We start from the raw sequence: 25241 nt of genomic DNA on the forward strand, positions 1-25241 counted from the left end.
GAATGCCCTCTAAAAATAAATAGCATTTGAGATGTATTTGTGAATATGAGCACCTGGGGGCTTTCCCTGGGAAAGCCCATGGCGGGCGGGGGGGATGTGTGTTAGTTTCTTTCTTTTTTGAACGGTGCTAAAGTCACTAAACCTAGCACCATGGAAATAGCGTTCTGACTTGAATCCACAAAAGCAAGAAATTCAAAATGAAGGGACACCGGAGCGTGGTGGGATTTCCTCGGTTGTGCCGACGCAGACCCGCGCACCTACGCTGCGTAACTGCCAGTGCAAGCGGGATGAGCTCAGAGCCCTCGTGTTTGGGTGTCTTGCCTCTGTGGGTTTGTAATAGCCCCAATTATTGCTTTAAAGCTGTTTTTGCATGTAATTTACAATAGAGACGTGCAGTTTATTTTTGTTTTTTATGTGAAGGAAAAAAAAATATTAAAACTTAAAAGTGATCAACCATCGTATTTCTGGCAACACCACAAGACAGCATCTGTTTAAATACAAGTTTAACAAATGAGATCAAATTAACTGTATGACATGAAATGGATTGCATCCTGTATGCTGTTCGGCCCAAATTTTTTTTTTTTTTTTTTTGTCTGTTATTCTTAATGTTTAATAAACTTCTAAATTTCTCTTCTCTCACCTCTGTGCTTGCTTTGGTGTACCAGGGGTTGGGCACGGGGCTTTTGGGAGGGTGTGTTTTTATTTCCCCCCGACGCTGGTCCGCGAGTGCCCGTAGCATCCGGCCGGGCTGCGTCCCACCGGGGGTTGGCCCCAGGGAACTGGGGGTGCAAATGCCCCCCAAGCTGCCCCAGCCGCCGCCGGGCCCCCAGCGACATCGGCAGCTGTGGGGTTAACCCATTGCCAGAGCAAACGTGTATTCGGGTTAGGTAATACGTGTCTAAGTGTAGTATATTCAGTACTATTTTCTATTTTAATATTTTACTTCTTTTTATCTGTAATAACATACAAGTATTAAAATGATACAGTGCAAGCTATATTTCACATTTACATATATACATATATATACATGCTTCATATACACTTTATCATGAGATGTGAGCAGTTATTAATATACAGTGCAGAGACAGTAATGGAACCATAAAAAACCTGCATTATAAGGACTATTTCTTCACTCTATTATACAAAATAATGCATTAAATTTAATTTCCATTACATTTAATATTTTTATATAACAGATACACTACGTGCTTTTACATATAGAGTCTGTATGTAATACATGTTAACTTACTGCTAGCTATACAAGTAAGTTAGTCATTAAAATACCTGTACATGTATCTGTATATAGATGCAGAGTTCATTGATCTAAAGGGCTGGTTTTAATCTATATGTTATTTATTATGCACAAAGTATTTCTATGACAATATACACATAGGCAATGTGTGTACACCCGTGCAGAGACACGCACTCATGCTCTTTCACCCTCCCTTGCTCTCTCTGTATCTATCCATACAGAAGTTTAATAATTATGCTTTCATACTGCATATTTATCAGGAATTTATTTTTAAAAAGTTGTTTTATACTATGTGTATATATATAATAGATTTAATTGATATAAAGGTCTGCTTTTAATATTTATGTTATCCCATGGTAACCTCGGTACCAGGGAAGATGATGGAGCGGTTCATCTTGAGAGTGCTCACAGGGCATCTGCAGGACAACCGAGGGATCAGGCCCAGCCAGCATGGGTTCGTGAAAGGCAGGTCCTGCTTGACCAACCTGATCTGCTTCTATGACCAGGTGACCCGCCTAGTGGATGTGGGAAAAGCTGTGGATGTTGTCTACCTGGACTTTAGTAAAGCCTTTGACAGCGTCTCCCACAGCATTCTCCTGGAGAAACTGGCGGCTCGTGGCTTAGACGGGTTTACTCTTCACTGGGTGAGGAACTGGCTGGATGGCCGAGCCCAGAGAGTTGTGGTGAACGGCGTTAAATCCGGCTTTATTGATGATCTGGATGAGGGGATCGAGTGCTCCCTCAGTAAGTTTGCAGATGACACCAAGTTGGGTGGGAGTGTTGATCTGCTGGAGGGTAGGAGGGCTCTGCAGAGGGATCTGGACAGGCTGGATCGATGGGCAGAGGCCAACTGTATGAGGTTTAATAAGGCCAAGTGCAGGGTCCTGCACTTCGGCCACAACAACCCCATGCAACGCTACAGGCTTGGGGAGGAGTGGCTGGAGAGCAGCCCGGCGGAAAGGGACCTGGGGGTGCTGGTTGACAGCCGGCTGAACATGAGCCGGCAGTGTGCCCAGGTGGCCAAGAAGGCCAACAGCGTCCTGGCCTGTATCAGGAATAGTGTGGCCAGCAGGAGCAGGGCAGGGATCGTGCCCCTGTACTCGGCACTGGTGAGGCCGCACCTTGAATCCTGTGTTCAGTGTTGGGCCCCTCACTACAAGAAGGATGTTGGGGTGCTGGAGCGTGTCCAGAGAAGGGCAACGGAGCTGGGGAGGGGTCTGGAGCACAAGTCTTCTGAGGAGCGGCTGAGGGAACTGGGGTTGTTCAGCCTGGAGAAAAGGAGGCTGAGAGGAGACCTTATTGCTCTCTACAACTATCTGAAATGGGGTTGTGGCAACAAGGGTCTTGGTCTCCTCCCGAGTAACCAACGATAGGACGGGAGGAAATGGCCTCAAGTTGTGCCAGGGGAGGTTTATATTGGATATTAGGAAAAATTTTGTCACCGAGAGAGTGGTCAGGCATTGAACAGGCTGCCCGGGGAGGTGGTGGAGTCGCCATCTCTGGAAGTGTTCAAAAAACGTGTGGATGTGGCGCTTCAGGACATGGTTTAGGGGACATGGTGGTGTTGGATTAACGGTTGGACTTGATGATCTTGAAGGTCCTTTCCAACCTTAGTGATTCTGTGATATTGTGCACAAAGTATATTTGTTACAACGACACGTGTGTGTCTGGCCACGCTCTTCTCTCACTCTCACTGTCTGCAATACCATGATATATAGGTACTCTCTCACATATACAAAGGTCTGGGGTTTAACGTATAGTATATATTATGCACAAAATGTATGTTTTAATAACACAGTCGCTCCCTTTTTCTCAATCTCTCCCCACCTCTGTGTGTGTGCGCTCGTTAGTTTTAGATCTCTCTCTAATATATATAAATAAATGCATATATTTTAATACACTTGCACATATATAAAAATGTGTGTATACAGAAAAGTTTTTAAATTATATTTTCTATTTATTAGCTTTCAATTTTTATACATCTTTATAAATAGATAAAGTAGATTTTAGTAATATAAGGATCTGGTTTTTAACACACGCGTCACACAGAATTCTTCTTCTAATACGCACGTACACGTATGTGCACACCCCCATACACACGCTTCCCCTCCGCCCGCCCGAGAGTGTGTGTGTGTGTCTGCACGTGCACAAGCCACTATCTGTACAGCCATATAGCTATACATATAGCGCTATAAATTGAACAATTACACTTCCACATCGCATATTTCACAGCATTTACTTGATTAATATGGCTCCGTATCTTTTTACACACACACATTATTGCTATAAAGGTCTGGTTTTACCACGTATTTATCTGTTACGCACAAAATATGTTTGCTATAACACACACACACGTACGCGTCTTCCTCCCCACTCTGTGTGTATGCACACCCCCCCGTGTCACGCAGGCTGTCCCTCCTTCTGTGCATACGTCTATATAGATATAAGTGTAATAATTATATTTCAGATAGTATATTCATCACAATTTACTGATTAATATAGCTTTATAATACATAAAATATGTATTTTATTGCTATAAAGGTATTTTTACAGTAAAAGCTATATATTACACACAAGGTCTGTTGTATTACACACACGCATGTGCGTGCACACTCACTTTCATACACGCGTGTGTCTATCGCTATAGCTGTACCTCTGTATCTCCGTATCTATATACTGTTGTACATACAGATATAAACTCAATTATATTTTCACACAGCGTATTTAGCAGAAGTTAACAATCTAGGCTTATAGTTATGTATCTATAATTCCATAAATAATTGCTATAAAGGTCTGTTCTTAATATTTTGTATTATGCGCAGATTACGTGCGTTACAACACACGCACGTGCGCACGGCGCGAGCACCCCCCCGCACACGTCCCCCGGCGCGTGCGCACGCCTGTGGCTCCCACTCTCTCTGCGTCCATCCATATGGAAAAGCAATAATTTAATTTTCATATGGCCTATGTAACAATTTAGTTTATTTTTTAAATTATTTTTATGTAAATATACATCTGAAACTAGCTGTCACTGATACATAAAGGCCTGGCTTTAAATATATAGCATGACCTACGCAGAAAAGATACGTTTTACTAACACAGAAACTCTCAGTCTCTCCACCCAGTGCATGTGTGTGCGCGCGTGTGCGCACGCGTGTGCGCACATGCACTCGTGAGAGAGAGATTTTTAAAATGTATTGTTACACACAGATATAGAAAAAATTGCATTAGATGATAAATGTTTCAAAATTTCATTTTTATATACCGTGTTTAGCATAGTTTATTTTTAAAAGTATCTTTATGAAGATCTAAAGTAGATTTTTATTTATATAAAGGTTTGGTTTTTAGTATATTACATGAGCTACAAAGTACATTCGTTCTAATACACACGCGCTCTCTCCCCCGCCTGCGTGTGTATACGCACGCGCATTTCTATCTACATACCTGCGTCCCCGTAGCTAGATATATACATTTAATACTGATGCTTTCATATGTGCAACAGCAGCTAAATGATGAATATTAATCGATGTATATGGCTTTATATCTTTTTATACACACATGCACACCTACGTATTTTATTGCTCTAAAGGTCTGCTTTTACTATACGTTACATATTATGCACAAAATAGATTTGCTGTAACAACACACACGTGAGCGCACACATCGCTCATCTTCCCGCAAGTCTGTGTGTGTGTGCGCATGCGTGTGCATGCACACGTGTACACACACCTGGATCACGCTCGCTCCCTTTCTCTCTAACGTATATATAGATATAAATTTAGTAATTGTGTTTCATATAGTGTATTTGTCACAATTTACTGATTAGTATAGCTTTCTAACACATAAAAATACATTTTTTGCTGTAGCTTTTATATGCTACATCAATCACATGTGCAAACCAGATCTGTCGTAATACACACACGTGTGTGCTCGTGCGTCTGCATATCTATATACTGGTGTATATACAGATATAAATTCAATTATGTTTTCATTTATATATAACTACATCTGATTAAAATATAGAATGGAATAATACGTTTATATATCTATAGTTACATAACTTACTGCTACAAAGGTCTGTGTTTAATATATACTATATACTGTGCACTAAGTATATTTGGTATAACGCACACACAGAGTGCCTCTCTGCATGTCCGTCTATATCGATAAATACCTGTTTAATAATTGTATTTTCAGAAAGCATATTGAGCAGTGTATCTTTAATAAATTAATTTTATATTTCTAGCTAGAGAATAGATTTTAGTGGTATATAAGGTGTTTAACGTATATATGTTACGTGTTACACACAAAAGACATATTTTTCAAACAGCAGGATCGCGTGCCTTTTCCTTTCCAAGAAGAGGAAAAAAAATACAATTCCTGGGGCCGTGCACCTTCGTCGGTGCCACCCGCCCCGAGCCCACAGGAGCCAGGCTTTGTCGGGCAGCAAGTCCCACTGCGAGACAAACCCACTGTTAGCACACCGCGTACGCGGCAACGCGCCGTGTCTGCTCATCTAAGGTGTATACCTGGCAGCTTGTTATTATTGTATTTTATATAATGTATGTAACAGAAAGTATATAACATGCTTGTGGGGATGTTTGTGTATTTATGTACACCAATATATACGACAGAAGGTTTTCATAGGCAATGCAACATTAATTAGCATCCACATGTACACGTAAAATTTCAGCATTATTATTGCTACAGCATATTCAGCAGCATTTCAGTCTCACACCTTGCCAAGGCGCCGCTGGCGGGTTCGGCCCCGGCGGCCGAGGCCCCTCACGCCACCGCACCTGCCCTGCTCCGCCACCGCCGAGGGCATCGACGCGGGCGACGCCGGCGCGGGGCGATGGTACGGGAGACCCCGGTGAGCCCACGAGGGACAGGGACCCCCGCGTGGCCGGCGCGGGGGCTCTGGCGCGGAGCATCGCCGCGGCCGGGGGGGTGTCTCTCCGCGGGCGCGCCCAGCCGCCGTGCGACGCACGGCTGCCCGCGGACGCGCTCTTCCCCGCGGCAGTATCGCACCTTGAGGTCACTTTTCCCCCGGGATTGCAGCCCTCCCGCAGGGAGCGCCCGGAGGCCTCCGGCCGTCCCGTCCCGCGTCCCGCGTCCCGCAGGCAGCTCGCGGCAGGGCGGGTCACGGCGCTGCCGACGTTAAGAAGAACGTGAAACAGCGCAGCCCCCTCCCCAAACCTCTGAAAGCCGGCTGCCTGCCCGGCTCCCTGCCCCCCCGAGGCGCCGCCGTCGCCCCTTCGCTCAGCAGCTCCCAAACCGGGGCTCGGCGCACCCCGGATTCACCGCGCGGCTGCGAACCCCAAGCCCAGCGGAGCCCCGCTGCCCCCAAACGCGGCTGGTACCAGCCCAAACCGCGCCGGGGCGGGGGACGCCGGCTCCCAGCGAGGTGCAGCCGCCTGTGCCGACCCAGAAGCGGCTCAGTCGAGGCAGCTTTTAATTGAGTTTTTAATCCGTCGGTGCCTGGTGCCCTCTGCAGGCCTCTGGGGCCGCCCGCGGGGACACGGTGCCGGAGACCCCCGGGACCACGGCCCCTCCGCTCCCCCAGCCGTCCCAGGCCCCAGGGACCAAAAACCCCCACCCCACCCACGCCAGGCACGATCAAGAAATAAAATACGGCATCGCCGTTACAAAACCTGTCTCCAGAAACAGCCCACGTGGAACCTCTCGGGCAAGACGCCGCGGCGCTGTAAATCTCAGCTCGGGGCAACGGGTCCTGCTCCTCCTAATGAGCAGCGGGTGAGGAGAGCCGGCTCCTGTCACGCCAGATGCTATCACCGGTTCTAGGCTGAGCTGGGGACGGACGGGTGCTTTCAGCTGCCCAATTCAAGCTCAGTTTGGTGCAGATCCTTTCCCAGCACCGAGCCCAACAACAGCCACGCCAGCCTGGGCTCCACATCTGGGACCTGATCATCCTCCTCCCCGAAGCCCAGGAGATACAAACCAAACACATCTTCACGAGCTGCGAAGAACATGTTTTGGACCAGGGGCATCAACCCCAGGGTGTTACTTTTTACCGCGTCGCAAGCGCTGCTTGCTGGCCGGGAGGCAGCGATGGCTTCGGCATCCTGGGCTCCAGCAGAGCCAAGGCTTTGCGCCGCTTCTGGTGCCTCACGGAGAAGCGCTGAACTCAGGGGCCCGCGCCCAGGGCCAGCGAGCGCCCAGCTCTGCCCGCCGCAAAGCAGCCCGTCCCCCTCGCCGGGCACAGCCCTGCGCATCTGGCAGCTCTCGGGCATCCAGGGTTGCCCCGCGGTCATTTCAGGTATTTCTGTTTTAGTTTCTTTTACTCAAGCCCCAACTGTCATGAAACCTGTTGGAATTTAAGAAGCTTTGAAACTTTTTAAACCCTCTATTAAGCTTCTCCAGCTGCTTAAAAAAAATTATTCAGGAGAGAAATAAAGCATGCCTGGCTGCCGTGGTGTCCACAGCAAGTCAGGCCAGTCAAAAAATTAGCCTTAAAGTGATACCTGAAAGTAATGACTAGGACTTGCTGTCATGCCCGAGTATGGCTGATGTGTTTCTGCTACGTATTTACACGTCATTTTTACACGTCATCATCCCTTAACTGTGAAGGTGTGTGAGAGAAACGTGAGAGTCACGGGTGTGACTGCAGAGCTGCATTTCTGCGGTGGCACCGGGAGCCCGGCCGCACACACGCCGCTGTGCCCGCGTCGCCCCTCACCACGTGCGGCCCCGGCCCGGCTCCCTCGGGCAGCACTGGATCCAGCCAGCGCCGACACCAGCGGTCACGCAAGAGGCGTGCGCGGCTGCCGGGCACTGGGCTCCACTCGAAATCGCCATCAGTTTTTTTTCTCTGTAATACCCAGCTGTACCCTCCCCGGTGCCTTTCTCCCTCATGACGCCGCAGCAGCGTGAGAGACCCTGTGAAGCCGCTCGGCCGGGGACTCGCCCGGCCCTGTGGCGAGGGGCCGCGGGGCTGAAGACCAGAATGTCACCAGGGGTCAGGGGACAAACGCAGCATCACCCCATCAGCGCCACGGCTTTGCCACACGCTCACCCTAACCACGGCAGGGCTCTCCCGGAGCACACCGGGCCAGGGAGTGGCACCAGCATCTCTCCAAGATGCTTCAGCTGCCCTCCGGGTCAGTAAAACATACTGGGCCTGAAGAGGATGATGATCAATTATTTTGTATATTAGCAGACCCAATTTTAACTGAAATAGGAGAACCAGACACGCTGTTCGATAGCCATCAAGTTTCACCTGGGACTGATGAAATGAGCCGGAGGCAATTTCTTCTAACAAAGACTTTACCCCAGCAACCTTGTTCCTCTCACCTGTGTTTCAGCCGCTGTTCCACCTGTCCGCCTTTGCGGCCGTCAGCCAGAAATATCGCCTGCGAGAAAAGTCATGAGCACCCACTCAGCCCGACACGGTGTCTCAGCCCTGGACCCTGCACCCATGCTGCCCATGAGCTGGTCACCCGGTACCGAGGCTGGGAGGTCCCGGTGGCCCTGGAGGAAGTGAGGTGGGACATCCGGCGGTGGCGTGGGCAGGAGAGGCAGCGATGCCCACGCAGGGAATGGACGCGCTGGAAGAGTCAGTGGCCGGGGCTGCAAAATGGGATTGCAAAGGCAAACCCCGCCGAGGCTGCGCTGCCGAGAGGAAGAGTTGGACCCAGCACCCGGTGGGTCAGCCCAGGCTCCCGGCCAGGGCCCTGCTCGTTTCCAGCACCCCGCGGCATGTTTCTGTGGCAAAGGGTCAGATTTGCTCTCCCCGCCCCACACAAGCAACGGACAAAGCACTCGCTGCCCGCCCGGGCGCGCGTCTGCGCTGGCCCGTGTCGCCCTGTGCCAGCCGAGGTCGAGCGCCAGCGGCTGCCCCGCTCCGAGTCACCCGGGCAGGAGGCTCAGCCCCGCTCGCGCCGCCGAGGACTGACCTCGCTGCCAGCGGGGAGTTACTGGCGGCGTGGCGAGTGCTTTGCGGCCGGAGGGCAGCACGCGTGTGTGGTGGGAGCCCCAGCACACCCCGCTGGGACGCGGGGGATCGTCCTGGAGGCGCTGCTGGGAGCTGCGTGGGGAGCAAGCACAGCACAGCGGAGCGGGGAGAGACTGCATTAATATACTAAAAAAGAAGCCCAAAAGTAAAAGCAAACCAGAATTAGTTTGTAACAAAACCAAACCAACCAAGCATCCAAAAACAACAGAAACAACAACAAAACAAACCAATAACCAGGAAATAAGCAGTAAGGAGGAGGAGGAGCAGCAGCTGCTGCCGGGACACCCTGGGACGGCAGAGCAGGGAGAGGAGCGCTTTGGCTGGAGCGGGACGCAGCCCCGGGCACGCAGCCCCCCGCCGAGGTGTGTTACAGGCGTTACCCGGCCCGTCGCAGGGCACCGCTGCAACCAGCGGCTCCCCGGCGGGTGCCGAGCACCCAGCTCCAGGCTCGCCCTCGCTGCGGCAGCTTCGCCCGGCTGCGCGGCGCACGGCCCCAGGCTGCGGCGCGGCAGCGGGCAGGGTGCTCCGAGGGCTCCCGGCGCTTGGTCCCAGCTCCTCTTTCCCCGATGGGCACCACGCAGCCAGAAGCCACGTCACCGTATCTCTGGGGTGCCCGATGCTTTCGCACTCCCCTGGTTCCGTGAAAGCCGGCTGGGTGACTCGCAGCCCTCTCCTCAGGCAGCATCACTCCCTGTCCCTTTCCTCCCCAGTCCCTCAGGGACGTTCCTCCATCCAAGACGATGCCGTGCCCCAGGAGAGGCCAGTTTCTGCTGCGCAGCAGTTCCCCTCAGCTCTCCGCTGGGGGATTGCCTGCCCCGGGCTCACTGCCCCTCCCTCCTGAAACACGGGATTACACCTCCTGCTTCCCACTCTCCCTCCTTCGCCATTGATTTCTCATGTCTCTGTGCCACATTATCAGCCCGGAAAATCGCGTCTGAAGTCGTTCCGGAGCACCCCCTGACTCTGTTAAATGAGGTTGCCATGGAGGAAGACTGAAGGGATTGAGCTTGTTTAAATCTGGGGGAGAAAAAAGCAATGGAAGAAGCGAGAGTCTCCAGCTATATAAAAGCTGCCCGTAAGGGTTCGTCTCTGAGCCCACTGCAGACAGGACAAGGAGTAACGGGCTTAAGTTATAGCAAAGAAAACACGGCTTGGACAGCAGAAAAACAGAGGGCAGAGGGTGAAACACTGAAATAAACTGCCTGGGAGGATTGTGAAATCCCCGTTGTTAGAGGCCTCTTAGAACAGGTTGGACAAGCACATCAGGAATGACAGGCAGAGTTCGTCCTGCCTGCAGGCAGAGGATGGGCTAAAAATATCTCAGTCCCTTCAAGCTTTGTTTTCAGTGGTTTAGCAGAAGGCTGATTAAACTGCTCAGCACCACCGTCAGCTTCAAGACAAAAGGCATTTTCCTTCAAAGATGTTCATTTATGAAGACGCATATTAAAAATAAAATAAAATCCATACTTCCATTCTAAACTAATCCTTAGCTTTCCCAAGCGCATGGGTTTTGATTTGAGAATACGGCTGAGTTCCCACAGCAATGATGTTCAATCCTTTGGCATTTCTGATGCTGCTAACTCGTTGCTGTTTGAAGCCAAACACACCACAGGTTCCTGAAGTTCAGTAGGTGTTGTGGGCTGGGTTTTGGTATTTCAGCGTCCTGAATAACTACAGCTGTCCATCCCAACGTCCTGTGGGCTGGTCTGAACGGCTGTGGGAGACGAGGCTCGGTCGCTGGCCGACCATGTCATGGAAGCCGCATACTGCGGCTGCCTGCACACCAAGCCTCTGCGTCACTCCTGGAAGGAAACACAACACGCCAGAAGGTGAGGGGACGTCTGCTGGAGCTCAAACCGCTAATTCTGTAGGTGTCTGCTAATGACTTTTCACCTGTGTGAAAATTTAAGGGAGATTTTCAAAGGCCCCTAAAGGATTTGGGCGCACAAATCCAGTGCCAGCAGGGCTCACGCTGCCAAGCAACAAAGGCATCTGAACGTACCCTTCGGAGAGCACACGAGCCTGCTTAGAGTCAATGATGTAACTTCTGTTATAAAACTGGTGCTAGCCTTCTGCAAGAGGATTTTGGTTCCCCAGCTTATCCTTAGTCACAAGCGCCCTGGTTCCAGGAAGGGAACAAGCGTTGCCAGCCTCACCGCGCAGTCAGACGCGCCACAAACAGGAGCGTGCCTGCTGTGAAAACCAGGGCAGACACCCAGTTCAGTAACAAAATGTCAGCCCGCTACAAAATACTACTCAAGAGGGAATTTGAAAACCCCTTTTTAAAGAAACCACTGCTTTCCCTGGAGGTTGGACCTGCAAGACCCAACTATTACATTGGTTCGGATCGCCCACGGTACGGCTACTCTGAAAGTGCTTTTCACCTCAAACTTCTTTGTGCTGCATTTCCAAGACAGGCCGCAAAGCGCATCCAAAATCCAACGCTGAGCAGCCTGGGGGGTCTTTAGACCCAGGCCCAGTCCTACCGCTATGCTACTGCTAGTACCAGAGTTGGGCAGCACCAGTCCTCCCAGTGCTGCTGTAACACCAAATTAAAAGCATCCAAAAAGCCATGAGCGAACATTTCAGTGCCTTACGTACATTCCTCTTCCAGACTATCACAGCGCTTAGTGAATTTATTCAGACAAACAATGAACAAAACACTTTCAAATAGCAGGAGACTGAGAGCGAGCAGCCTCCGAGGAGCAACGGCCCATGCCACAAGCTGAGCAACGTGCTCAGCGTTACAGGGAAGGCACAAAGGCTGGAAGTGCCCACACGGCAAGCCGGCAGCCTTGCTGTCCCGGTCGTTCTTCTATTCGCTATTTTTAGCTTTAATCTTATGACACCTATTGACGGCGAAAGCAATTAGCGAGCAGAGAGTAACATCCTGCATTCTTTTAAAAATAGCAAAGCACGGAAAAAAGACTTAAGTCAAGCGCATGACATGAACATGACAGCCTTAGCCTCCAGAGAAATCACGTGGCTCTATATATGAGACCCAAATAAAGAATCGTGTAGGTGATCAAAGAGGTTTCCAAACAAGTGGCAGAGTCCAGAGCGTGAGGGCATTTAAGCAGGAGGCTTAATAGAAAAACCCCTGTGAAAAACTTCAGTATCTTCTCTTTTACTTGCTCATTCCAGCCCAACACACGCATTTCACCAAGCAGCAGCACTAAAAATGCTGTGACACCTGTGTGATTTACACAGTTCACATACCAGCATGTAAAGGTTCAGTTACCAGCTGTGAAAATCGTGTAAGGAACCACACTGCAACTGAGGATTGCCACAGCCCGAACCCTCAGCCTCAGAAGCGCATCGCTCCATCCAGCACGCTGCCAGCATCGAGAACTGCTGGTCACAGAATTGTTAAGGTTGGAAAAGACCTTTAAGATGATCAAGTCCAACCATCAACCCAACACCACCATGTCTACGGACCAGAACACTGCCTTCCCGATGCAGGCTTGGCGCTTCAAACCAGGCAAAAACCAATCAATTAAAGCAAAAGGGTGTAAAAACACATTAAATGGAACCATCTTGTCTGTCTGGTAACACTGAGTAGTTCTGAAGATCTGGAATTTAGGTAACTTAAAAGTTTTGGAAAACCATGGTCAACAACTATTTCAAAGAGTCTCTGAAGTATGCCGTTCTTACACCGTACCTTCAATAGGTACAATGAAAGTTGCAAAAACCCTGTTTAGACATGCAAGTCTCCTTTGAAAGGACTTCATTACTTACCTAGACCTGGAAGACAGTAATGTAATTTCCTACCATAATCACAAGAAATTAAGAGGGATGTGGGGAAGACAGAATGGGAGAAGCACCCTGCTTTTGTCAACAGAAAGAAAAATTAATACTGTCTCTGTGAATTCCTTGTTGCTGTTGAATTAAAAAACAATGCAGTACAAAGCACCCTCTAGAATAAATCCTTAATGAATGTCTTCAGATAATAGAATTCTTTTTTAGATGCACACAATATTGTGTTAGAAAAATACAACGTAAAAGCGACGAGACTGCAAGTAGCCAGCATTCAAAGCACCGGTTGTATCCTGGACAGCCATCCTCCAAAAAGGTCCCATCTGCAAAACTAAAACGCACATTATCACGGCTTCATTTAGACTCGGTGTACTTGTTGTACTTCTAAAACCTAGAGGCATAGAAAATACAGAAGCAAGTGCTTTTAAAAACATTCGCCTCAGGAAGACAAAGAAATCACATCTCTGCTACTGCAGCAAACATTACTGGAAAAAGCACTATTGTTACTCCGAGGAGGAATCAGCCTGGAGAGCTGCAATTAGAGGGGAAAAAAGAGGCTAATTGACATATTTGTTTTACAGACAGAAATGCATTTTTAGTTCAGCTTGTCTCTAATGCAGTGATACTCCTACAGGGATAGGAGCAAAATTATGTATTTTAGTGTAATATAATTGGAAAAAACCCAAAACCCAGTATATAATGGTATAAGAAAATTGATCCAGAACAGCAAAGGGGACAAGCAGCAAGTTCCCAATATTGACCAAAATTTACACATAAACATACTTTTTTCCATACCACAAATTGAATAATTTGGATTGTAATCTTTCCTTCTACTTTTATTTAAAGAGTTGACTGAGCAAGCATGAGGGTCATTAGGTTCAACTCCGGATCTCTTGTGTCAAGAGTGGCAACGGTGATAATCCCTCACTTTCCTGCATGAAGGTTGGAGGGGGAAAAACAAACAACCACTGAGAATACAACAGTTTCCAAATTGCACAAAATGTTTATTGTTAGTCTAGTACATTCAATATCATATTGACTAGAATACAGTAATTAAAAATATTTTTGGCGAATTGAATTTTTTTTTAAAAAACATTTCAAACACTCCAAAAAGCAATGCCATGAAAAATTAACTTAAAATTAAAACAAACATATTCAAGCAATAGTTTCACTTTTGACTACAGAAAACCTTTACATGTATCTTAGTGGTTTTAACAGTACTGCATTTAAACAAAATATACGAACTCACAAAAAGTGGAAAATATTAAAATAGACACAATGTTAAAAAACTGAGGCATCCAGATGTGTGAGACTGTTGTACTAGGAATCACCTGCCCCATGGTTCCATTGGTTCTCTTTTGGGGCAGTTAGCTAGTCTGCTGTAGTGGTGCCATTTCTCCAATCGCCTGCTAACACCGTACAGCAATTCTTCTTCAATGCCTTGAATTGTTTGTCCCTCTTGTAAATTCTGTATATAAATGTATATATTCTAAAATACACAACCCACTGGCAAATCTAGGTGCGATATTAAATGGTACCTTGAAAAACAGCTGTATCTTGCTACTTATTGTTTGTAGACAGGCAACATCCAGAACAAAATCTGAAAAAGGCAACACGTTTTGGTTTTGTTTTTAAATACTGACATGAAAAACTGAGTAAATTAGAAAAAGGATAAAGTCAATCTTAATATAAGACATTCATTATATAGTGGGACAGGATACAATTATTGGACAAACAGTATTACAATGATTCTTCCACATCTGGTCGTTTAATGCACGTGTTCTACAATCATGACTTGCTACCACATTTGTTTTTCCTGTACAGAAAGACAGCAATACAATTAAAGACCAGTTTCGGCCTGCTAGGTCCCAGAATGACAAGCGACACCATACCAAGTTCTTCAAGCTCTCCTCCCTGAAAGGCTGTGCTTGTGAAGAACCGACAACCATGAATTCAAAGTGGTCAGCAATTGCTCTGTACCTGCTGCTCTGACCAGGATTTCCCAACAGAACAACTCCAACAAGAGTTGGTGGGAGCCAGCTCTGTTGGCCAATTCAAACCCCTTTGAAAACCTAAGCCTTAATATTACAGCACCGATGTCTGTATAGATGTTCTGCAGAAAGGACTGACCCTCTGGTCTGGATAGCGGGATACTAGCTGTCCACCTTCCTTACTACTGCCAACCCTTGGCAAGTCAGGCTTCATCCCAACTGCTGCCTGGCTGGGCAGCACGGAGCAGAACTGGGAATCTCGAGAAGAAACTCGTGTTAACTATTTCTTTTAAAGCACTTCATTTCCATCACAGATAAAGCCAAATTAAGGTGCTGCGTAAGTGGTACTATAGATGAGCAGAATACTATCACGTCAGAACTCAGCAGAATCACAGTTAGATTTTAGTTCGTAAAAGTGGTTATTACAATTACTCTGTAATACAACCTTTGGAAGAGGTACAGCGTTTGCTTGTCAGTACAGTATGTGGAATGTAACCATTTCTTGCAAGACTTTGCAACACGAGTAACTGCATAGATGACAGTTTTGTGTTTTCAGTTCAATAAATGTAATTTTAAAGTTTACAAAAAACACAAAAGTTTTCTAGAAAAGTCACATTATACCAAGATAATGGGTGGTAAAAGTAGGTTATCTGTCTGTGATTCATGTTTAATAAATGACTAGTGGAAAGGTGATAGAAACCAATTTCAAATCGAGTTACATTTTCACTATTGCACTGACTTCACCATTTGAATCACTAATTTAGAAAAATTCACATAGTTAAAAATTGTAAAATTAAACTAGAATACAAAATTCATTTGTAAACATCAGGTAGCCAGTTCTACTAACGTGGAATGGACTCTTGGTACTGCAGTACAGTATCTTGGTTATTTACAGCACTTGCCATATAATGGGCAATTGCAGGACACATACAACATCAGTTCACAGTAACTGTGTTCAGAGAACTACCAAGGTCAGTGCAGTTTTTCTGTGCAATTTTCCAATTTCCCCAAATTCCTTAAGTCAAATAATACTGTTACAGAGGCCAAGCGCAGATTATTTTTATATATCTATCTCATAAGTGACGAATTATGTCTGCAGGACTTCTGTAAAGGTATTTCCAAATGGCATAGTAATGAACAGCAGCTGCTGTGGCCACAAATATGTGCCAGATGGCATGGGCAAACGGAATGACTCCATCGCTCTTGAAGAACACCACACCCAGGCAATATATCAAGCCTCCCCAGGCAACCTCCTGAAGTCCATCGGTGTTGCTCTGTCAATTAACAAGGGAAGATTAGGGCTGGGGTGTAAAGTAGGGAAAGGGTAGTTTATGCACAAGATACAAGGTGCCCCCCGCCCCCAGCTGGCTGTCCTAACTCAGGACATCTTGGATATGACAGATGGACAAGTGAGAAAACCAGTATATAAATATTTAGATTACACTTTGTGAAATATATAATAATGTATTTATATAATATGTCTCAACAGTGCTATGGAAGTAATAGTGGGATAACTCAAGAATTAAGCCAAGTCTGATGTTTTGCTTCATGCTCATTAGCAGAGCAGACAAACACGGAGGAGAACCACGTTACTGTGTGTAAGCGTGAGTTTCATGCAACTCCTACTAGTTGGATGAAGCATCCAGCAAGGTTTTGGTATAGCACAGCATTCATGCGGAAGAGTTACGTACTGTAACTGGCATTACCTTGTAGAAGTGTCAGATTTGCATTAGCAGCAGAGAGGGTTACTGAAAGTTATTTACATTGTCTAACTATAAATAAATAGTAGTCAAAGTTGTGAGGTGGACAAGATGGAATAGGATGCTTTACAGATGCACCAAGAAACATTAAAAAAAACCACGCCAGCTGCTGAGAGATCAAGTACCCCAGTCACACTGCCTCAGTTTGATACCGTTCAACTACTTCTCAACTTTTCAATTTTCCCCTGTTTCACTGATAAAAAGAAGCCTCCAGTAAGAGACAAAGTCTTCTAGCTTTGTTGCCCCTAAGTAATTTTGAAAGGGGCAAGAGTCAATTTATTTCTCCCATCTTGGTCCAGACCACATAATCAATTGATTAGATTTTCCAGAGAGCTCTTACATATACCAAGGAGGAGGACAGCATGTTATCAGAAGTCCATTCCACTTTCCTAAAGAAAAACTTCTTTACCAACTTCTAAGTGGTAAGTGGGCATTAAGTTCATAAATAGTAAAATCTAGAAACATTCCTTGACAGGATAAGGTACTTCACATCTTTATCATTGGAAGTAATTGAAAATGGAAGTAATTGAATTGGAAGTAATTGAAATGGAAGTAATTGAATTGTTACATCCAATATCCTTTCAGAAGTGAGGGTGTTCAGAAGAGAAATTCGGAAACTAAGCTCTTTTTATCTAGACCCTGAGGCCCAGATTCAACAAAACAAGGTAGCATTTCACTGAATGTAAACTATAAACCCAAAATAGAACTGACTATATTTGGTTCTTCTGCAGAGAACATTTACAATTATGGTGGACTAAAATTAACATATTTTCAGAAGAAAGAGAGCTGCACTGGAACTTAAGCTAGTTATAAAAGGAAAGTCTGTGTGCTTGTAACATTAATAGTCACATTCCTTACCATGGATGTCACTACCAGAGCAGGAGAAAATCCCATGGCTAAATAGAAAAAGAGTTCAACAATCTTATACCTAAAAAGGAACAATTTGAGTCATGTAAGGAGGTGTATAAGAGGATGAACATTTCCTTCAACAGTGAAAAAAATACTTTAAATTTTATGTCGGCAATGTGTCCATTAAACTATTCTAAAAGCTTCCTATGAAGATAGATAACCATTGTTTTAAGACAACAATAAAGCTAATATTTATCTCTATTATACAGTTGCAGGCAATACCTTCTTCTCTAAATACTGCCTAGATGCATTCACTTGCAGTAAGTACTAGTGAGAATAAAACATTGAGACAACTTATATTTTCTTATTTGACAAGAACCTCAGCAGCTCATCTCCAAAACAAAAAACTTGGGTCTTGCTCCCTGAGGATAAGTAATGAAAGTAGGCTCAAGAATTCAGATCTGAAACTCAAGGACTCACATCTCAAAACAAAAACAAAAAGGTAGCAGGAGTCTATAAACATCGGTATGTATAAAGAACATAATGCTGCAGTAAAATCTATACACACTGCTACATATGAATCGGGGGCATAAGCAAGCCATCATTTCAACTGGTTTCTTACCCTACCTCCTGGTTTCTACCCTAAACTCACCCTGCTTTCTTGTAGCAAAAGTTGAAGTTTTAAAAGGAGATACTTCCCTTCCACCCCTTAAGAGAAGGCAATAATACAGTCTAAAGACATGTTATGACAGGGTGAATACAATTGTCTTCTGACAAGACATAAGTTTGCATCATTCTCATCACATATTTCTACTGTTTCAAAGCTCTTACTGCTATGTGTGAAAGCCTGGATAGGAACACTCAGAAAGCAAGAAAGCCCCCACCTTTTTATTTCAGCTTAAAGTTAAATGCAAATAATACTTACTTTTCATGATAAAGAAACACATAAATGGTTCCTCCAGCAGCCATCAGCCAGATAAACCAACGCATGTGAGACGCTAGAGGTCCAAGCTCACGTAGATTTAACCTGGAGGTACAAAGATTTCAAGAGTTATAAGTGATGAATGAACGGAGCACACTGACTCAAGAGTCCTAGGGCTTGTTAAAAATAAATAAATATTCAGAGCTATAACTTAGGCATAATGGGGGAGAAGACACTTGGACATTCTATACATAGAGAAGAAGGTGCATTTGCATTGATGTGAGGGAAGCATAAGATGGGGCATGCGGAATAAAAAATAAATTACTTTCTGCTGTTTTCTAATACATAAAATAAAGTACTTTCTGTTCAGCAAATCCCAGGAGATTACATTATGTTGCATTTCACAATGCAAAACGTGGCCAATTGCATCTAAGAAGATGCCTATAGATTTTGGAAAGCTGCAATGATAAAGTGTCTACAATGGAAAAAGCTTTAATTCTGAAGCCATGCTTCAGATTTCTTACCATGGTGCATATGATGCCGCAATAAAGACATAGATCATCATTCTGTCACACATGTGAAAGCAATGCTCCATTGTCCTAGTAAGAGAGAGAAAAGTCACCAAGACAGATTTTGGAAGGACTTTGTATCATCTCAGTTTCCTCACACACTTCGGAATTACTTTGGGGAAAATACCATCAGCTCCATAACCTCTTAAAACCATGTGGATGACTGTCCAGCTGACTTCAACTTCAGGAGGTCATAAGCAAGACACGCAGGAGATGAGCACTCCTCCATTCCTCTCCCCGTCTCCACCCCACCATGCATCCTGCTCTCTGGCAAGGAGGCAGAAAGCTGTCACATCAATTCTGTCTAACCCAGAAACTGTTACTATTTAGTGACTACTGATTAAATCCAATTTATGGCCTAGAATTACGTAAGAGTCATAATGGGGGGGGTGGAAAAACAAAACGCCAAACTAAAAATAAATACATATTTTTTTAAAAAGTATCACACCGTAGTTTTTCTATTGCTGCCTTGCTCCCAAGGAGGCTTTCTGCTAGTTAACTGTGTATTGTATTCTAATTCTCTTGGCAAGTTGTGTGTTCCTCAAACTATTTGAGCACGCCATAGTCCCAGATGGCGTTCTCATTTTGGCAATGGGATTATATCCACCATGCACTTAGATTAGTTTTTTCACCATTCAATTTCTGGATTAAGAGCCATTAGGGCCTAGAAAAACACATATTTTCCTTGCGAAAAAGCAGCAGACAGAGTTTGTGCGTATATGAGCTTGGCTCACTATTACTTCCAACAGAAGCAAGGATGTTTTTTTTCATGGTTCAGTACAAGGTACCACTCCAGATGTCTGTAAAATCATGGTTTTGACTGAGAAACACAATAGAAAAACATCACAGAACATGAAAATAAAACATCTTCTAGTGATACCTTAAGTGACTCTTTTTCCAAGAAACAATATGAAATACTGTGGAGACAATGAAGAGCGCGCAGAGCCCCATGCCATACATCCATGCCGTTATCTTTTCCCATCGATCATCAGAAAGCCGGTGGAGAAGGGCACTACCCACAATCGCAGGAACAATGAGGAACTAAGAAAACAAAAGGCCATTGTTGAGTCTTTACTTGCAGCCAACATAGCTATCACCCACGGTACAGCAAGAGCAGGGCAGATATGCCATACGAGACCGTACGTACAACATTTGATGGCATGCTCCTAACAGGAGCAAGTTTTTCATTTAGTTGTGTGTTGACACACAAGTGTCAAGACTTCAACAATGTCTCAGACATCTAGGTTAGACCTGTTTGTGAATAATTTCTCCTTGCATGGTATTAGGCTAGGTTACTAGCTCCTCTAGCCTTGACACACAAAACAAACAAAAGAATTTGCTAAGTCTTAGCAGTAGTTTTATTTTCACATTCTGCTTTAGGTTTTAAAAAAGGTTTTGATCTTACTCTCTCTAGGCTTGGATCTAAACCACCTCTTGTGCATACAGCCTGAGCATGGGAGAGATCAAAAGAAACTTAAATTATAAATGAAAAAAATTAAGCATTTAGAAGTATGTAGTTAAGTAGAAGAGAATTAAGCAAAAGCTTTGCAGAACTTGTGTTTTAGATATCATAAATAGCTGCAAACTGCTTTTGTGCCTAGGTTCTTAATGCACAACAATCTTCCTTTAATGCGGCATTTTCCGGATTTTATTCAATCCAAGTCTGTTTTCCTTATCACCTTCCTCTCAAGTAACTTTAATTCAGATTGTCCAGAACAACCTCTGCTTGAACATCACAATGGAATTAGCATGCTCACATGAAGTATGTAAGAAATGGGCTGCAGGCTTCATATACGTTTAAAACTCCACTCCTTTCCAGAATAAAGTACATCATGTACCTTCGTCTCATTCAGAAAAACAGAAACTAAGGGGAAAAAAAAAAAGCATGTCCAACAAGTATTTAAAGAAAAGAACCTGCTGGTTCAGACATTTCTACCCATCTCCTTCCACTATGGAGGCATATCTTTGTCAATCTTCAAAGTTAAAAACCCCACACAAGTTCCCTTCCAGCCCCTACAGTGTGCCTTAAGATTTTAATTAGTTCACTTGAATTGTAAATAAGCTTCATAGGTTAAATTCTTCATAGTTTATTTAACCTGAGTCTCACATGCTAAACAATAAAGCTAGGAACTAGTAATGTTTAAACAAAACTGGCAACTCTGCTTTGCATTACAGGTTTGATAGCTTAAGAGTGCAAAGTTCTGGTCTAGCCTGCACTGTCTTTATCCTTTATCTGCTTACAGACTAGAAGAAATTGAGGCTCTGATCACAGCTATAGTGCAGAGGATACTGAACAAATCTGAAAAGTAGTTGGTTAATCCAGAGAGTTTAAAAAAACAAACAAACAAACAAATGTGGCTTTGTCTTCCAGATTTCAAAGTACATCAATTGCAGCTTTGTTACTATTACATTTTCTTCCTTTTTGTAATAGTTAGTACATTTAAGCCAAAAGCTGTAGAGCCATGGAAATGAAAAGTATGGCATTCCTATATCCACAGCATTTGGACCAGCAGTGAAAACACTTTCTGAGTTTTGTACTAAGACCATGGAAGTTGATCTTATGAATTTAAAGGCCAAAAATAGTCTGCCAGTCTGGCTTCTCATTATCACAAACCATAAATTTACATATACATATCCTGGACAGCCCCCAAATTCAAGAAAGATTAATGCGTTTCACTCCACAGGAGACTAGTCCCTCCTGCTTTCCACATACGACATAGTTTAAAGTGTGGCTGATGCCCCTGAGACAGCAAGGAACTGATTAGATGTGGCTGTTTCATGTATTTTTTACAGGAGACAGGAAGATGCTAAGCTCCAGAAACAGGTTTTTTTATCCATGTTTCTTTAGGCTGTGCAGTCATGATGTATCCACGTTCATCAGTTTCCTTCCCAATTTCTGGTGCAAATTTCAGTTTTGACTAAACTTGACAGAGAACTAAGAGGTTTCAGAGAGATTATGTACACAAGAGTCATGAACACAAGCACTAAAATAACAAATCCCTACTAGGGCCTTGGGCATGAGCTGCTCAGAGATTCTACCTCGAGCTCTGATTGAGATCGTTTTATAGGAAAGACGACCACTTTGGAAACTAGATTTAGATATTACACAGAACAACTTGCCTTTCTCACATAGATATCCTAGCTTTTTACTAGTCTACTAAAATAAGCTATGATGTATAATGCTCAAATGGGCCAACACAGATTTTTCTGTATACAATAATTACTGGAAAAAGTGTTTGGCAAAGTTACAGGGTTTAAAGAAATAAGCAATTTTCTTATCACCTCTTTCTTTGCACATTCAGAATGAAGAATACAGCTACAAATGAGTACACGGATGAAGACTTGAATTAATTTCTTTTTTACCTTGTCCTGGCTCTGAAGAATAATTCTACTTCTCACAGGGAACAGCACTATACTAACATGAGAAGGATTTATTGTTTTTTCTAAGTATTCTATTTGGAAACACTTTCCCTCTGTGCCCTATATGCATCATGGGAACAGTTAGACTAAACAAGGGATGATTTATCACTCTTTTTCTGACCAAAAATAGCTGAAGACAAAATCCAGAAATGATACCATGATGTTCTAGCCAACTGGATAGAAGCTCTTTAGATACTGATGCCATAACAGATAACGTATGATACAATGGACTTCGTTATATCTAACATCCATCTTACAAAATAAATATAATACTTTAGTCAACAAAACAGGCAGATTTTCCCATGTTCATCTGAAAAAAAATCTCTAGCACAAGAATTGCATTTTAATCTTCAGAATGGAGAAGCAATCAATCAGTCCTTTTAAAGGAGGGGTATTTACCAAAAAAGTAGTCAAAGAATCAGAACTAACAGAATGAGTGTGATTGTGCTGTGTCATTTTACAGCAATGACATAGCATTTCTAAGTTGCCAGCATTCCTAGTAAAAAAACTAGTTAAAAGTCACAAAAAGCTTTGCTTATTTCAGCATGAAGTGCAACTGCTCCAAATTAATATTGTCAAACCCAGCAACTTAACATACTGTGAACAAACCCAGAACCGTAACACTCCGATTTACTAATTTTAGCACCTTCATTAGTACTTGCTAAATCAGAAACAGGGCTGGTAGAGATTTACAGAACAAGAGTAGGCAACGGTTTCATTAAGTTTTCTAGAGAAATGCCAGAACAAAATGAGAGTGTGCAGTTACAAAACCCTTTGCAATAAGGAGGAAGACAAAGGATTAAAATGTATTTATTGACAGCTATAGGCAGGACTCTTAACCCCTGTGTGATGTATCTTGGGAAACCGACTACCACAACCCTACTGTCACAAATAGCAGCCACTGCAAAAAGCCTTAAGGCACAAAGAAAGATGCTGAAACAGTAAGCTGTAAACCTGATCAGGCATACTTGTGGGAAATTAAACACCGGTTACTAGCTTATAGCAAAATATCCGGTATCTTCCATCCATCTGGGGTTGCTTAGGATACTGCTACGTTGGTCAGTATTTTATCTGTATTCTTTCCATTTTGCTGTAGACAATCTCTCCCACAGAGAGGTTTGTTAAAAAATTTGCTTTTGTGTATAACATTCATGCCAAATTAAGTTATTTTCTTTGCACACAAGGCTATGCAGGTCATGTAGTCAGCAACAATGACCTTTGATGCACAAGCCATTGTAGCAAAGCATGGTGTTATTGTTGCAATCTCCTGTGCCTTTCATTGAGGGGGAAATAGTAACGGCATAAAGATGGTTCCTACACTTCCTCTTTGGAAAGGAAGACAATGGAAAGATCAACAAAGCTGCCAAATTCACATGTGACACTTAGAGGGAACCCCGAAGGACTGTGTCCATCTCAAGCTGCCTGCTCCAGAAGTATAGCCATGAAGCCAAGCACAGTGTCTCCTTACTAATCAGTTTTCTCTTCTCAAATAAGGAGACAAGCATCATGGAGTGGGAAGCCTACTGGCAACTTGGATTGTGCAACACACAGAGAGCAGAGAAACTGCTAATATCAGTCCGGTCGAATGGAGACATCTTCATCATAGGAGCCACCCTGAACTTTTGATGACCCCTTCTTCCATGCTCAAATGGCCTGCTAAATGCTCCAAGCCTCATTTTTTAAATATTTGTACTTCTTTCTTCTTCTTTTTTCCATGCACTGCACAAACCAAGACTGGAATAGAGAGACTAACTTATTTTAAGAATAGTTCCTCCTTTTAAGGCAGTTGGAAGAAACTTTTAGAGCAGTATAAAGCAAGCCATGCCTAAATTCTGCGGTTTTAATACAACAGAGCGTATCTTTTGTCCGATAATCTTATGCACACTAGAAAGTTTCAAGATGAAAGAGCTGCCTTAGATTTAGCTTACCTTAAACTCCAATTCTTGTGACTCCTACTTCTCTCATACACTGTTTCCTTCCTGTTCTTCTAAACAGAGAGCAGTCTTTTCTATCTCTGTATTCGACTGCTTAGCTGCTCTTCCTGTCTCCTAGTGTCTAAAGACAAGTCAGTGCTTCATTTAAAGCTAAAGAAGTCAAGACATTTTAAATAGCGTTACTAGTTAGAACTTTGAAGATACCTTACTATGCTACACAAAGTTAGCTCTTAAGTATTGTAACAAAAACCAATGCATGGGATTCTGTATCCCCATTTATTGTTCTTGGGTTTGTTTGGTTGGTTTTGGGGTTTTTTTTCCGGGGGGTGGTGGTTTTGTTTTTGTTTTGTTTTTTAAGCAGCTGCCTAAACAGACTACTGTGTATTTTTAAGTAAAAAACCAGACAGGATACCTACTGAGGAGTACAGCCATGCTCATAAAATACAAGTTGACTACTTTCTGCATTATGGTATTATGAATAAAGCTTTGAAAAAATATATGAAAAACCACTGCTAAACTCTGTTTTGTAGAAATTACATCAATGGCTAATTGAAAACTCATACTGTAATCCAGCAGCAAAGACTCACACTTGACCCTCTAACATTTAGTAAAAGAGTCTGTAACACAGAGGAGAAGCAAGCATGCCTCCTAGCTTTTTCTGTGTAATCCACTGTGCTTTCCCAGATTAGATTCCGATTTCAAGGCTTTAAGTTTTGAATAAAAGTTATTTATTGCATACAGTTTTATTTAAGAAGTATCAATCCCTCTATTATACTACTATTTTCTTTCAAAAGATATGTTAACATTGCATAT

The 25241-nt window shown here is 44.0% G+C and overlaps 1 protein-coding gene across 2 annotated transcripts in view; it reads right to left on the reverse strand.

Annotated features, from left to right (window-relative positions):
• Positions 1-16047: 16047 nt before the first annotated feature.
• The window catches only part of MMD (monocyte to macrophage differentiation associated), a gene marked incomplete at both ends in the record, with an annotated part of 42772 nt that continues 33578 nt past the window's right edge, over positions 16048-25241 (reverse strand). For both annotated transcript variants that reach the window (XM_082008013.1, XM_082008014.1), the window contains 5 exons: positions 16048-16248; positions 17593-17662; positions 18509-18610; positions 19030-19104; positions 19955-20115. In XM_082008013.1, the coding sequence (XP_081864139.1) occupies positions 16048-16248; positions 17593-17662; positions 18509-18610; positions 19030-19104; positions 19955-20115 (609 nt within the window). The remainder of the gene's footprint in view (positions 16249-17592; positions 17663-18508; positions 18611-19029; positions 19105-19954; positions 20116-25241) is intronic.

This window comes from Phaethon aethereus (assembly GCF_964289735.1).
Source record: "Phaethon aethereus genome assembly, chromosome: 18".
Taxonomy (NCBI): Eukaryota; Metazoa; Chordata; class Aves; order Phaethontiformes; family Phaethontidae; genus Phaethon; species Phaethon aethereus.